The sequence below is a fragment of the Suncus etruscus genome, chromosome 8 (genome assembly GCF_024139225.1).
Source record: "Suncus etruscus isolate mSunEtr1 chromosome 8, mSunEtr1.pri.cur, whole genome shotgun sequence".
Taxonomy (NCBI): domain Eukaryota; kingdom Metazoa; phylum Chordata; class Mammalia; order Eulipotyphla; family Soricidae; genus Suncus; species Suncus etruscus.
Genome location: NC_064855.1, coordinates 16223566 through 16239351, shown reverse-complemented (window position 1 = coordinate 16239351; position 15786 = coordinate 16223566). Strand labels below are relative to the sequence as shown.

Sequence of the window (15786 nt, the reverse complement as noted above, 5' to 3'; positions counted from 1 at the left end):
AGGGAACTAAGTGGGATGTTGGGGACCGAACCAGGGTGTTTGCATGCAAGGCAAATGCTCACCAGGCCTAGTAAAAGGGGTCTCAAAACCGAAGATGCTATTGTTTTTGGGTCCCAAAATAACATCCTTTGGAAGTGGTAATGGACAAGGTGGATCAGACCAGAGAGTGTTATTTCAGTGGGCCACTGTAGGCTCAGTGGGTATTTTATCCAGAGGGGACCCCGGAGGACTGGGTGCCCTTATTGGAGGTGGTGCTTCCTTTCAGACCTTTTTAGTTGGTGTCCAGGAACCATTGTGTCCTGTGGACATGTCAAGGTCACGTGCTTTAACCATTTCAAACTCATTATCCGGTTTCCTCCTGCAGGCACAGAGCAGATGGCGGCACCTGAGGTGGCTGGCTTGGCGGCCAATGCCCCAGACCCTCCTGAATCCTCTTCTAGTATATGTGCTTCCAAATCCGAGGAAGGCTTCCCCGATGGTCTAAGGTAGGCGTGGTCCTAACCAGAGGTTTTCTGTGGATGAGGCTGGCAACTTGATTCTGTAGAACCAGCTGACTGTACTTTTCCTTTGGATTCTTAGGCCACTGTGCTCTAAGAAATTTGTGTCTAAGGAATGAAACAAATCCACATTTTGGGGGCTCATCCCCAATGTCCCTAACACTGCCTGAGAAACCTCTGAGCACCACCAGGTGTGATCCAAAAGCAAACAAACACAATAAAAAAAAATCCCAAAACCTCAAAACGAAAACCAAACCTCTCTGTCCTGTCTGCATTTCTTGTCCTCAACACTAGGTCTGATGAGCTAGATGTGTTGACGGTAGCTGGATGAAACACAAGGAGGCTCAGCTTACTCCACAAACAAATGTTTTCTGACTCTTTTCTGTGGATGTTGTTTCACACACAAATATGTGGCTTCACTGTGTCTTTATTGCACATACAGATAGATCTATGTATATTGTATGTTTCTGTTTGTCTATACTTATAATATCTTATATAGATATATAAAGCTATGATAGATATCTTTGATAATATATGTATGTATGCTACATATATATGTTTTGCCTTCAATATAAACATTTTTGGAAGAGTGCTGGGGATCAAACCCAGAGCTTCTTGGTTTTTTGGGCCACACCCGGCGGTGCTCAGGGGTTACTCCTGGTTCTCTGCTCAGAAATAGCTCTTGGCAGGCACGGGGGACCATATGGGACACCGGGATTCGAACCAACCACCTTTGGTCCTGGATCGGCTGCTTGCAAGGCAAACACCGCTGTGCTATCTCTCCGGGCCCAAACCCAGGGCTTCTTATATGTAAGCTATATAGTCTACCCCTGAGCTATATCCTATTTCTCCATTTAAACTCCTGTTTTGTTTTTGTGTTTGGATTACATCAGGTGATGCTCAGGGCTTACTTTTTTTTTTTTTTTTTTTTTTTTTTTTGGTTTTTGGGTCACACCCGCCAGCGCCCAGGGGTTACTCCTGGCTCCATGCTCAGAAATTGCTCCTGGCAGGCTCGGGGGACCATATGGGACGCCGGGATTCGAACCGATGACCTTCTGCATGAAAGGCAAATGCCTTACCCTCCATGCTATCTCTCCGGCCCAGGGCTTACTTTTGACTGCTCAGGAATTACTCCTGGTGGGGCTTGGGGGACCATATGGGATGCCAGGAATTGAACCTGGGTCAGGCACATGCAAGGCAAGCACCCTCCCCTCAATGCTGTCGCTCCAGGTACCTCCCCATTTAAACTCTTTTTTTTTTTTTTTTTCCATTTAAACTCTTGAGTACAAGAATGATGCTTAACTAGTTTTGCACCTGAGAACAATTAATAAGTTGTGAAATCTGGGGGAAAAATAAGTTAGCAGACACGATTCGGTACTGAGCTGTGTGTATTTTACTGCGCAAGAGTGAAAGGTATTGTGCTAACAGCTTTATATATTTTGCTCTATTTGATCCTCACCATGACTCCAGGAGCGAGCAAGGTACTAACATATCACCTCCATTTACAGATCAAGGAACCCAAATACAGAGGTTAGGAACTTCCTCAGGGTTACTAAGCTTTATTAGTCTGAACTCTTGACTGCAGAGCCTTTGTCAATATTTGTTTCCGTGGAGAGGCTGTGAAAGAGGTGAAGGAGGAGAGGGAAAAAATGTGAAGTCTCCTGAACCATAAATTTGTATCTTCCTTGTGTAAATAAAAATAAGCCACATCCTGTAGGTAGTACCTCTAGCAGTGTAGACACTGCCTTATGCCAGGCTAAGCACTTATGCATAATCACAGGTAATCCTCAGACTATCCTCTTAGGTTTCTGTTTTACAAATGAAGGTAAGTACCTTGTTTGGAGTCCAAAAAACATGTCTTGGGTATAGGATTTGCTCTTAGGTACCTCATAGGCCCATTGTTATTTCTGCAAAGAGGAAATTTATTTTTTTTATCTCGCCTATTTTTTTACTTTCTGTTTTTCCTTTATGGAGGGGGTCACTCCCAGTGGATGCTCAGGTGAGGCACTACTACTGAAATTATTCCTGGTGGTATTTAGGGAATCATATCAGATCCTGGGATCAGACCCACTGTGCTGTTTCTCCAGGCCCTAAATTTCGTTTTTATAATGAAATTTCAGGAACTGGAGTGATAAAACAGTGGGAAGGGTGCTTGCTTTGTATGCGGCCCACCCAGTTTGATTCCTGGCATCCCATATGGTCCCTCAAGCCTACCAGGAGTGTTCCTGAGTGCAGAGTGAGGATCAGTTCCTTTGCACTGCCAGGTGTGGTCCTCAAACGAAAATGAAAGAAAGAAAAAGAAATTTCAGGGACTTGAGTGATAGTATTGAGGTAGGGCCCTTGCCTTCCACACTGGCAACCCAGGTTCTTTCTTCAGCAACCTTCAATGGTCCCCCAAACTGCCTGGAGTGATTCTTGAGTGCAGAAGCAGGAATAAGCCAGGAGTTGACCCCCAATTCCTAAAAGAACCCAACCGAAAACATAAACAAAAAAAGAAATTTCATATCCCAGAATGATTTCTCAGTTTGAACTAGTACTACTAAGAAAAAAATTTCTTTGATCAAAGGTCCAATCACTACTAATTTGGGGTGTTTATAGGGTGTACTTGACCGAATTCGTTTAAGAAAAAAAAAGAAATAAAAAGAACACAAACATTTCAGCAATCTGTGTTCATAGTCATTCAAAGGCTAATGACATAGCTGTGCATATTGAATGTTACTGTAAGAAGGTTTTAACGATCTATTATATAGGTAAAATGGCTATTAAGACTGGTAAAGCATCTGATCTTTATACGTAGGATGTGTTCTACTGGCAGCTTTTAATTTCGGATTCAGAGTTGTTTGAAGGGGGCTGGAGATAGCACAGGAATAAGGTGCTTGCTTTGCATAGGCTGCTAGAATCCATGCCTGACACTTCATATAGTCCCGAGTGAGCACTGTAGGTGTGGCTCCCAAACAAACACAACCCCCAACAACTGTTTTTGCAGAGATGTGAAGTTGTTACACTTTGAAAAAAATCGAAGGTGAAAAGTGACTGGGGTACGATGATGGCTCAGGCAGAGTCCCACTGGGGTCTTAGCCCCAAACTGAACATAAGTCAAAGATCTGTGTACAGACTTAGGAAAATGATTTTTTTGATGGTGCTAGGGGTTTAACTCAGGGCCTTACTCTGCCATTTAGTCCTGAGTAAAGATGATTTTTGTTTTTGGGCCACACCTGGCAGTGCTCAGGGTTTACTCCTGGCTCCCTGCTCAGAAATTGCTCCTTGTGTTACAGGAGATCCACATGGGATGCTGGGATTCAAACCACCATTGGTCCTGGGTCAGCCGTTTGCAAGACAAATGCCCTACCAGCGTGCTATCTCTCCGGCCCCATGATTTTTGTGACACATGAGGGTGTGATTAAAAGCAAATTTTCTGTGGGCTGAATATACAGTACAATGGTTAGGGAGCTTACCTTGCTGACTTGGATTAGATCCCCAACAACCCATATGGTACGCCGAGCTTTGCCAGGAATGATTCCTAAATCCACAGTAACCCCAGGGGCTGGAGAGATAGCACAGTGGAATGGCGTTTGCCTTGAATGTGGCTGACCTGGGAGGGACCCGGTTGAATTCCTGGCATTCCGTATTGTCCCCCAGCCTGCCACGGGTGATTTTTTTGTTTTGTTTTGTTTAGTTTTTTGGGCCACACCCGGTTACACTCAGGGGTTACTCCTAGCTATGCGCTCAGAAATTGTGCTTGGCTTGGGGGACCATATGGGATGCTGGGGGATCGAACAGAGGTCTGTCCTAGGCTAGCATGGACAAGGCAGAGACCTTACCGCTTGTGCCACTGCTCCGGTCCCTAGGGGTGATTTCTGAGTGCAGAGCCAGGAGTAACCTGAGCATCGCTGGGTGTGAGCCAGAAACCAATCAATCAATAAAGTTAAAAAAAAAGGAGTAACCCCAAAGCACTAATAGGTATGATCCAAAAACAACAAAAATTTCTGTTGGTCATATAGTAGGAACTACTTCTGGAACTCAGACTCTTCCACACCAAGCTCTGCTCCTGGCATAAGGAGTTAAAATCAGAGGCTGAGGGCCAGAGAGATAGAACAGTGGTAGTGTTTGCCTTGTAAGCAGCCAACCCAGAACCACGGTGGTTTGAATCCTGGCATCCCATATGGTCTTCCCTGCCTGCCAGGAGCAATTTCTGAGCATAGAGCTAGGAGTAACCCCTGAGCGCTACTGGGTGTGACCCAAAAACCAAAAAAGAAATCAGAGGCTGGAGGGCCAGCATAGCATTAGGGCACTTGCCTTGCATGCGGGCAGCCTGGGTTTGATCCCTGGTGGCATCCCATATGGTCCTCTGAGCACTATCAGGAGTGATTCCTGAGCACAGAGCCAAGTGTAGTCCCTGAGCATCTCCTGGTGTGCCCATTCCTTAAAAAAAAAAAAAACAGAAACTGGAAAACACCTCCGTCTTCATCCTGAGAGTTTGCACGTTTCTCTGAGATATTTTATTCTTCTAGTGGCTACTTGAACATTTCTTGCACTGTTTGTTTTCCGTACCTGGGGGACCAAGAGAGAAACTTCCTATCTTGTTTCTTTTCCTAGCCCCAAAGACCCTGCAGAGAAGCACAAGAACTCTCCTCTGGCGAGTGTAAGTAACCCAGCGATCCCCGAGGAGAGTAACAGAAATGCGCGTTTGGAACAGCCAGAGCAGGACCTGGGCTCCTCCACAGACGGCGGTACCCCAGCCGCGCGCCAGCCGCTTGTAGGAGGCAACTTGCTAGCCACAGCCCCTGGTCTGTCTGGCGGTGGGTCCCGGTCTGATTTGAAGGATGCGGCCAGCACAGCAGGAGAGGAGGAGAGCCCCGGCCCGCTCCCTCCTCAGGCAGGGGGCCCGCCAGAGCAGCGTGCCTCCGGGAATGGTTCGGAAGACAAGGCCCCCGCAGCCTCCGTCCTAACGGAGGGGAGCAGGGACACAGGCATGGAGGAGACCCGCCCGGTAGTGCCTCCCGAAAATGGGGTGGAAGGAGGCAGAGTGGATCAGGATAGTTCCTCCCTGAAGCTTTCTCAGAACATTGCTGTTCAGGTCGAGTATCAAGTTTCTACTACTACCACCACCGTGCACTGTGGGCTATTGACGTGTTCGCTTCACTTCCTCAGTTTCCGGGCCAGGAGACTCGTCCTCCCAGGCAGTGGAGGCTGCCGTCTCTTGTCTTTGCCCTATGTGACCCTCCTGTGCTGTGTGTGACTCCTCCTCTCTGTGGCCACTAAAGAAGCCAGGGGGACCCTTGAGCCGTCATATGGGAGGGGGAGGGTGTTTGCTTTGCACATGGCCCACCCAGGTTACATCCTGGCTCTCCATAAGGGAATCGTTTCTGAATGTGCAGCCTATTCACCGCTGGGGATAGGGCCCCAAAACTGAAGCTGAATGAAACCAGGGGCCCATGCAAGTGGAACATTCTGGCTCCTGCCATCTCTCTGAGTTGCTGTTGAGTGTGGGTCACTCGTGTTTGCATTTCTCAACCTGATCCCTGCAGGGATAGGCCTCAAGTGTTTCTTCTTTCACCCTTCTCCTAAGGGGTGTCTGGGATGGGCACAGCAGGCAGTAGGGGTGAGGTGCTTAGCTCACACTCGAGACTGCCTCTCCTGCAGTTGTGGAGAGCCAGAGGCTCCTAAGGGGCCAATGTTTTATGCAGGAGGGACATTAGAGTCCCTTTGCCAGAATGCTGATTTTCTATGTGAAGTCAGTGAGGAGGGGGAAGAGCAGGAAGGTCGCTCTCTCTAGTCTGCCTGTCACTGGCCTTGTTCTGTTCTTTAAACTGTCTCTGCGCAGATGTGAATATGGTTGTTTTCCTTTATAGACTGACTTTAAGACGGCTGACTCAGAGGTAAACACAGATCAAGACATTGAGAAGAATCTGGTAAGTGAGCCAAACAGTCCTTGCTGATTTATTAAACTATTGATGAAGCAATTCTTTTTTTGTTTTGTTTTGTTTTGTTTTTTGTTTTTGGGCCACATCTGTTTGATGCTCAGGGGTTACTCCTGGCCAAGCGCTCAGAAATTGCCCCTGGCTTGGGGGACGATATGGAACGCCGGGGGATCGAACCTCGGTCCTTCCTTGGCTAGCCCCTGGCTTGGGGGACGATATGGGACGCCGGGGGATCGAACCGAGGTCCTTCCTTGGGTAGCGCCAAGTGTGCAAGAGACACACTTTACCTCTAGCGCCACCTCGCCGGCCCCTGATGAAGCAATTCTAAAGTCATAGCTTGATAGCAGGAAAGTTCCAGAAACATCCTTGATGAGGTCCCTGACGGAAGGGTATGACCCTCCAACCTGGCCCATCCAGAGATGGGGGGACTTCCTCCTATCCCAGCTGTTGTGCTTCCCGCCTGCTCTCTGTGCTTTTGACCTGTGGTGCTCACCGGAGGGCCACATGTCAGTCAACTCCTCAGTTGTGGGGCTCACACAGTGCTCTCTGGGGGTCACCTGCCTGGTTGTGCTGTATTAAATACGCCTGTGGACTGAGGATCTCAAAGCAGAGTTGCTGGAATCACACTTGGAATGTGTGGGCACCCTGCTCTGGCTTGCTGAGAGTTTCCAGGGGTGAAGGCTTTGTCTTCTATGAGGCCAATTCTGTCCAGTTTGATCCCCAACAGTGCATGTGGTTTCCTGAGCAGCACCAGGAGCAATCTCTGAACACAAAGCCAGGAGCAAGCCCTGAGCTTTGCTGGATGTGGCTAAAAAACAAAAATCCTGGCCCAGAGAGAGAGTAATAAGGGTTAAAGCACTTGCCTTTCTTCCTGTGACCAGCCCTACATGATTTTCCTAATCCTATTAGGAGTGATTCCCCTAGCACAGAGCTAAGTGTGGCATAGCCCCCTCCCCGAATTAATTCCATTCCTATGCTTTTATTTCTTTTTCCTTTCATTTAAACATTGGTTACAGAGTTACTCGTGCTTGAGTTTCAGTCTTAGAAAGTACACCACCCCTTTCACTCTCATCTCTCTCCCCCTCTCATCTCTCTCACATCTCCCCTCTGTCATCTCTCGCCTGTCTCCTCTGCTCTCCTGTCTCATCTCTTCTCGCCTCTTCTTATCTCCTCTCCCTTTCCTCTCCCTCCCTCTCTCACATCTCTCCCCCTCTTTCATCTCTAAAAAGACAAAAAAAGAAAAAAAAAAAAGAAAGTACACCACCATGGGGGCGGAGAGATAGCATGGAGGTAAGACATTTGCCTTGCATGCTGAAGGACAGTGGTTTGAATCTTGGCATCCCATATGGTCCCCCGAGCCTGCCAGGAGCGATTTCTGAGCGCAGAGCCAGGAGTAACCCCTGAGCCTGCTGGGTGTGACCCAAAAACCAAAAACAAACAAACAAAAAAGTACACCACCCTTCACCCATAAATGTTTCTCACCACCAGTGTCCCCAGTTTCCCTCCCTCTCCCCTGCCTGTCTCTGGGACAAGTATTTTATTCCTCCCCTCTACTTCCCCTCTCCTTTTTTCCTTTTAGATACTGTGGTTTGCATTCTTTAATGGAGGGGTACCATACATATCACTTTATCTCAGCACCCAGTTCTTATCCAGAAGGACCAGTTCCAACTCATTGTCATATTGCAGTGTTTGTCAATCGTTTTGTGCAAAGGCACACTTTTTTCTTGAAAAAAAAAAAAAAATCACAAGGTACACCACCATTAGAAAATGTTAAAAAAGGGGCCGGGCGGTGGCGCTGGAGGTAAGGTGCCTGCCTTGCCTGCGCTAGCCTAGGACGGACCACGGTTCGATCCCCCGGCGTCCCATATGGTCCCCCAAGAAGCCAGGAGCAACTTCTGAGCGCATAGCCAGGAGTAACCCCTGAGTGTCACAGGGTGTGGCCCAAAAACCAAAAAAAAAAAAAAAAAAAAAAGAAAATGTTAAAAAGGACCCTGAGAGATAGCACAGCGGCGTTTGCCTTGCAAGCAGCCGATCCAGGACCAAAGGTGGTTGGTTCGAATCCCGGTGTCCCATATGGTCCCCCGTGCCTGCCAGGAGCTATTTCTGAGCAGACAGCCAGGAGTAACCCCTGAGCACCGCCGGGTGTGGCCCAAAAACCAAAAAAAAAAAAAAAAAGTTAAAAAAAATTTAACTGTGTCTATATTGACTTTATATAAAGTAATTCTCTTGAATAGGAATCAAATAAATGCAAAGAAATTATTTTATAATTACTTTATTATGGAATAAAGTATTTTATAAGTGTTCATATTTCTATGTACTTACTCCTTGCGAAACCTGGGCCTGTTTGGCTGAACACAAAGCTGATCCTCTGGCAGGAATTGAAGAAAGACACACACATAGCTCTGCGTCAACAGCTCTTAGTCTCTCTCTATCTTTAGTTTTTATAGTCTGTAACATGTGCTTCGGCTCGCCAGTCATGCGTAAGCCACATGCTATGGATGACATTGGAATTTTTCCCACAGTACACCAGACACTATCTCATGGTACACTAGTATGCCACGGCATAGTGGTTGAAAAACACTGTCATAGTGGTCCTTTCTCTACCCTAACTTAACTGCACTGCTCCACTCTAACTGGTCCTCTTGGCTCTCATCTCTATTGTCTCTGGATATAATCACAATACTATCTTTTATTTATTTTTATTTCTTTTATTTTTTGTTTTTTTTTTCGGTCACACCCAGCAGCTCTCAGGTTACTCCTGGTTCTACGCTTAGAAATCGCCCCTGGCAGGCTCGGGGAACCATGTGGGATGCCGGGATTCAAACTACCGTCCTTCTGTATGCAAGGCAAACGCCTTACCTCCATGCTATCTCTCCGGCCCCTTATTTTTAATATATCTCACAAATGAGTTAGGTTATTCTATGTATAGCCCTTTCCCTCTGACTCATTTCACTCGACATAATACTCACCATATCCATCCCTTGGATAAGCAAATTCCGTGACTTCATTTTTCCTAATAGCTTCATAGTATCTGTATTGTGTAGATATACCACAGTTCCTTTAGCCACTCATTTATTTTTGGTTACTTTGATTTTTCCAAGATTCTGGCTATTGTAAATAGTGCTACAATGAACATAGGAAGGCAGAGGGCTTTTCTGTATAGGGTTTTTGGGCTCCTAGAGTATATCACAGGAGTGGTATTACCGGGTTGTATGGAGGCTCAATTTCTAGTGGTTGAGGAATATTCATATTGTTTTCCAAAAAAGGCCAAACCAGTTTGCCTTAAACACAGAAAGACAGTAGTTTGAATCCCGGCATCCCATATGGTCCCCCGAGCCTGCCAGGAGCAATTTCTGAGCATAGAGCCAGGAGTAACCCCTGAGCGCTGCTGGGTGTGACCCCCCCCAAAAAAAAAAAAAAAAAAAGCCAAACCACTCTACATTCTCACCAGCAGTGAATGAGAGTCCATTTCTCCCTGCATCTGTGCCAGCACTGGTTGTTCTTGTTATTTGTGATGTGTTCCAATCTTTGTGGTATGAGATATATCTTGTTTTGATTTTCATCTTCCTGATGATTAGTGATGTGGAGCATTTTTTCATGTGCCTTTTGGCAATCTATTTCTTCGAGGAAATTTCTCTTCATTTATTCTTCCTATTTTTTTTTTTTTTTTGGGGGTGGGGGTGTCATACCCGGCAGAGCTCAGGGGTTACTCCTGGCTCTGTACTCAGAATTGGTTCCTGGCAGGCTCAGTCTTCTTCCCATTGTTTTGTGTGTGTGTGTGTGTGTGTGTGTGTGTGTGTGTGTGTGTGTGTGTGTGTGTGTGTATTTTGGGTCACACCCCACAGCACTGAGGGGTTACTCCTGGCTCTGTGCTCAGAAGTCACTCCTAGTAGACACTAGGAACCATGTGGGATGCCGGGATTTGAACCACCATACGTCCTGAATTGGCTGCTTCTAAGGCAAATGCCCTACCACTGTGCTATCTCTTCAGCCCCTTCACATTTTTTGATGAGGTTAGATTTTTTTTTGGGGGGGGGGTCACACCTGGCAGCGCTCAGGGGTTTACTCCTGGCTCTACGCTCAGAAATCGCTCCTGCCAGGCTCGGGGAACCATTGGGATGCCAGGATTCAAATCACCGTCCTTCTGCATGCAAGGCAAACACCCTACCTCCATGCTCTTTCTGTAGCCCTCCCCCATATTTTTAACTTTCTTTTCTTTAAATAATATATATATTTTTTGTTTTGGGGGGTGGGGTCACACCTGGCAGTGCTCAGGGGTTACTCCTGGCTCTACACTCAGAAATCGCTCCTGGCCGGCTCAGGGGACCATATGGTATGCCAGGATTCGAACCACTGTCCTTCTGGAAGCAAGACAAATGCCCTACCTCTGTGCTATCTCTTCGGCCCCTAAATAATATTTTCATTCCTTTTATCATCATCTTTAAAAAGGTGCTTTTTTGTTTGTTTATTTGTTTTTTGGCCCATACCAGTGAAGCTCAAATTACTCCTGGCTCTGTGCTCAGGAGTCACTCCTGCTGATGCTCAGGGAACCATATGGGATGCTGGGGATTGAACTCAGGTAGGCCTTATGCAAGACAAGTGTCCTACCCAGTGTACTATCTACTCAGTCCCTTGGTTAAAAAGTTTTATCTTGGGGCTGGGAAGGTGGTGCTAGAGGTAAGGTGTCTGCCTTGCAAGCGCTAGTGTAGGACAGACCGCGGTTCGATCCCCCGGCATCCCATATGGTCCCCCCAAGCCAGGGGCGATTTCTGAGCGCATAGCCAGGAGTAACTCCTGAGCGTCAAACGGGTGTGGCCCAAAAACATAAAAACAAAACAAAAAAACAGTTTTATCTTGGGGTTGGAGAGATAGCATGGAGGTAAGATGTTTGCCTTTCATGTAGAAAGTCATTGGTTCGAATTCCGGCGTCCCATATGGTCCCCTGAGGCTGCCAGGAGCAATTTCTGAGCGTGGAGCCAGGAGTAACCCCTGAGCACTGCCAGGAGTGACCCAAAAATCAAAAAAAAATCAAAAAAAAAAGTTTTATCTTGTGGCTGGAGTGGTGGCGCTAGAGGTAAGGCATCCGCCTTGCAAGCACTAGCCTAGGACGGACCGCAGTTTGATCCCCCCCTCCCCCATGTCCCATATGGTCCCCCTAAGCCAGGAGCGATTTCTAAGCGTATAGCCAGGAGTAACCCCTGAGCGTCAGCAGTGTTGCTCAAAAACAAAAAAAAAGTTTTTTTTGTTTTTTTTGTTTTTTAAATATGGAACGCTTCACGAATTTGCGCGTCATCCTTGCGCAGGGGCCATGCTAATCTTCTCTGTATCGTTCCAATCCTAGCATATGTGCTGCCGAAGTGAGCACAAAAAAAAAGTTCTATCTTGGGGACCGGAATGATAGCATAGTAGTAGGGCGTTTGCCTTGCATGCAACCAACCTGGATGACCCAGGTTTGATCCCCGGCATTACATATGGTCCTCCTGAACCTACCAGGAGGATTTCTGAACGCAGAGCCAAGAGTAATCCCTGAGCACTGCTGGATGTGGCCCAAAAACCGAAAGAAAAAAATTGATATTGGAGTTAGTGAGACAGTATAGGGGATTAGGTAGTTGTCTTGTACACAGTGGACCATGATTTGAACCCCAGAACTGTATATAATCCTCAGAGCCTATCAGTACTGACCCCTGCTGAATATGGCCCAAATACAAAAAACAACCAACTGATTGTTTTTATCTAATCATGCCCCCTTTTTAACTGGTGGGTTCATAGTTGTTGGTACTCAAGGAGTTATTCCTGACTGTACTCAGGAATCATCCTGGCAATGCTCAGGGAACCATATTTGGTGCTGGAAATTGACCAGACTTTGGTCTCATGAATGTCAGGGCCTAACTCTGTGTCCTCTCTCTGGCCCCTGATGGTTGGTCTTTAATATTTAGGGATTATGAATTCACCTTGTTAAATTGATCCCTTTGAAAGGGAGAACTGACTTGGGGGCTGGAACAAGTGCTCTGCGTGTAGGAGCCCAATTCAGTCCCTGACAGCACACGGGCCTCCATGCAGTAATGCAAGCAGCTCAGCCTCTTCTGGGTATGGGCTAGGTGTGGCTCCGAACACCGAAGATAGAAAAAACAGGCAAACACATCTTCCCTGGCATTTTTTTTGTTTGTTTTGTTTTGGTTTTGGTTTTTGGGCCACACCTGCCGTTGCTCAGGGGTTACTCCTGGCTGTCTGCTCAGAAATAGCTCCTGGCAGGCACGGGGGACCATATGGGACACTGGGATTTGAACCAACCACCTTAGGTCCTGGATTGGCTGCTTGCAAGGCAAACGCCGCTGTGCTATCTCTCCGGGCCCCTGTTTTGTTTTGTTTTAACTATATTGGTTAATTGGTTTTGGAGCCACAACCAGCAATACTCGGGCTGCTCCTGGCTCTGCACTCAGAAATCGCTTCTGACAGGCTGGGGGACCAGAATCGAACTGGGTTCTTCCCAGGTTGGCTGCGTGCAAGGTAAAGGTCCTACCACTGTGCTATCTTCTCTCTGGTCCCTTCCCCTGTCATTTGTGCCGGAGTGAGTGCTGCCTTCCCCTTAAGTATACAGATATGTTAATAGGTTAATGTGTTTTCCAAGGGGAAGAATGAAGACGGGAAGGGACCTGTGTATGAGAAGAGATCTTTATGGTATAGCTGTGTTCATTGAGGGGGAAACAGGCAGGAAAAGTGCTTGTCCCCACTAGCTAACTTGGGCATTTGGTGCACCTTGAAGAGGGCAGTCAGAAAAATGTCAGTGGGTATATATTAATCATGTGAAGTCAGTGAGACATTAAAGTGAGTGTTTTGTTTTATTTTGGATTTGGGGCCACACCTGGCAGTGCTTAGGGCTGCTCCTGGCTCTCTCCTTGGTAGATGCTTTTAGCCATGCTCAGGGGACTGAGTTGGGGCCTGCTGCCTGAGAAGCCAGAGTCTCACTTCCTGTATTATCTCTCTGAGCCCACTTTAGGTTTCTTATTTTGCTTTTGGTTTTGGAGCAATACCCTGCCAGGCTCAGGGCTATTCCTGGCTCTGTGATTAGGGATCCCTCCTGACACAGTTTGGGGAATCAGGGATACTGGATATCAAACCCACGTTGGCTATGAGTAAGGCAAGCGCCTTATCCATTGATTACTACTCTAGTACCCATCTTGTTTAAGTAACACCCAAGTACAATGATGGAGAAGATGAGGGAAGTGTGACTGCTGGCTTGAGCAGGCTACAGAATCTTGATTTGTTCCCATTATGATAAGGTGTGGTTCAGTAGAATAAAAACAATCAGAGGGGCAAGAGAGATAGCACAGCAGAGATAGCACAGCAATTGGGTGTTTGCCTTGCTCATTGCTGACCTGGGACGTACCCGGGTTCATTTCCTGGCATCCCATATGATCCCCCAAGCCTGCCAAGAGTGATTTCTGAATGCTACCTCTAGGTGTGCCCCCCCCCCAAAAAAAAAAACAAAAACAGGTCACTTAGCAGGCCAAAGCTCATGTTTTTATCAGGAGCCCTGAATTTAATCCCTGGCACTGGATGCTACCTTAAGTACCAGGGGGATGACCCACACACATTGCTAGGCGTGACCTTCTCAAGACCCCCATGGCCCCCAAAAACTTAACCACCCTTGGGGCTGGAGCAAGAGCACCGACAGTAGGGGGTTTGTCTTGCCCGTGGCCGACTGGGGTTTGATCCCTGCCATCCCATATGGTCCCCAAGCCTACCAGGAGTAATTTCTGAATGCAGAGACAGGAGTAACTCTGAATGCAGCCGGGTATGGCCAAAAAAAAAATGTTTTTTGGTTTTTTTGTTTTTGGGTCACACCTGGCAGCGCTCAGGGGTCACTCCTGGCTCCTCGCTCAAAAATAGCTCCTTGTAGGCTCGGGGGATCATATGGGATGTCAGGATTTGAACCAATGACCTGCATGAAAGGCAAACGCTATCTCTCTGGCCCCCCCACAAAAAAATTTTTTTTTGGGGGGGCCACACCCGGCGGTGCTCAGGGGTTACTCCTGGCTGTCTGCTCAGAAATAGCTCCTGGCAGGCACGGGGGACCATATGGGACACTGGGATTCGAACCAACCACCTTTGGTCCTGGATTGGCTGCTTGCAAGGCAAACACCTCTGTGCTATCTCTCCGGGCCCACAAAAAAATTTTTTTAACAACCCAAGGAATGGATAGTAACTGAAGAGGTCAACTACAAAATCAACGAAAGGTTTTAGCATGAGCCTGCTGCTGGCTGGCAGAGCTCAGGCTTCTGCTTTGTCTGGCTCTAGTCATTGGGTGGTTTCTGTCTCACATGCTCTTAAAAAACCTGTGAAACGGGGTTAAACAATTCAGTTCTTTTGGTGAGGAAAGTGATTCAGCCTTTGTAGTGCATGACCTGTGTGTGTGTGTGTGTGAAGCCTATGTTTCAATCCCTGCACCCATATAAAGCATGTTTTGGTTTTGGTTTTGATTTTTGAGCCACACCCGGCTGCTCTAGGAGTTACTCCTGTCTCTGTGCTCAGAAATCGCTCAAGACAGGCTCGGGGACAATATGGGATGTCGGGGATCGAACGCGGGCCTGTCCCAGGTCATTTACATGCAAGGCAAATGCCCTACCACTGTGCTATCACTCTGGTCCCCATAAAACATGTTCTTTAGATCATTAATTTAAATGGCACTTAGGGCTGGTTGCTATTGTTGGCCATATTCCTCTACCCAGTAGGAACGTGGTCCATGTGTCCTACAGTTCAGTTGGGGAATTCAACTTCTCTTCTTTGGTTAATGATAGGATAAAATGATGACCGAGAGAACCTTGTTGAAGGAACGTTACCAAGAGGTCCTGGACAAGCAGAGGCAAGTGGAAAATCAGCTCCAAGTGCAGTTAAAGCAGCTCCAACAGCGGAGAGAAGAAGAGATGAAGAATCACCAGGTATCTGCTCATAGTAAGAGTCTTTGAGTGCCAGTCCCGAGTCACCCCTAAGGGTTGTTCCTGAGTAGGGGGTTTGGGATCCCCAGTCCAGGGAGGGTGTGCCTGTGCGAGTCTCCCCAACAGCTAGCTACCAAGCAGGTGCCAACTAGGTTTGAGAATTCCTTTGTTGAGCCCAGTTTTGACATCAGCTTCCTGGCAACAGCTGGAGGCCACCAGGCAACAGGCTGCAGCCCTCCCCCCACAGTGCCCCCTTGTGGTGCATTCACAGCCCAGGTGTTAGCTGTGTTGCCAGTGGGCTTCCTGAGGGCCCCTAACCCTGGATTTCAGGTACCAGTGGGCAGCCTGAATCGCTACAGGTCCCCACGGCTTGACCGTAATTCCGAAGTCCCTGAAACCCTTCTGGTTTGACTTGCAGGAGTGGCTCAGAGC

General features: G+C 47.4%; 1 protein-coding gene and 1 non-coding gene across 6 annotated transcripts in view; one reads left to right on the top strand and one right to left on the bottom strand.

Annotated features, from left to right (window-relative positions):
• Positions 1–15786, top strand: part of RNF214 (ring finger protein 214) — a 42884-nt gene that overhangs the window by 1161 nt on the left and 25937 nt on the right. For 4 of the 5 annotated variants that reach the window (XM_049778162.1, XM_049778164.1, XM_049778161.1 and 1 more), the window contains exons 2-5: positions 365–485; positions 5094–5574; positions 6350–6409; positions 15217–15357. In XM_049778162.1, coding sequence (XP_049634119.1) covers positions 376–485; positions 5094–5574; positions 6350–6409; positions 15217–15357 — 792 coding nt within the window. In that variant the 5' untranslated portion in view covers positions 365–375. The remainder of the gene's footprint in view (positions 1–364; positions 486–5093; positions 5575–6349; positions 6410–15216; positions 15358–15786) is intronic. The other variant, XM_049778165.1, reaches the window with a different exon arrangement.
• LOC126016971 (U6 spliceosomal RNA) lies at positions 11677–11783 on the bottom strand. The gene has a single exon (XR_007498652.1). It is a non-coding gene; the product is annotated as a U6 spliceosomal RNA (small nuclear RNA).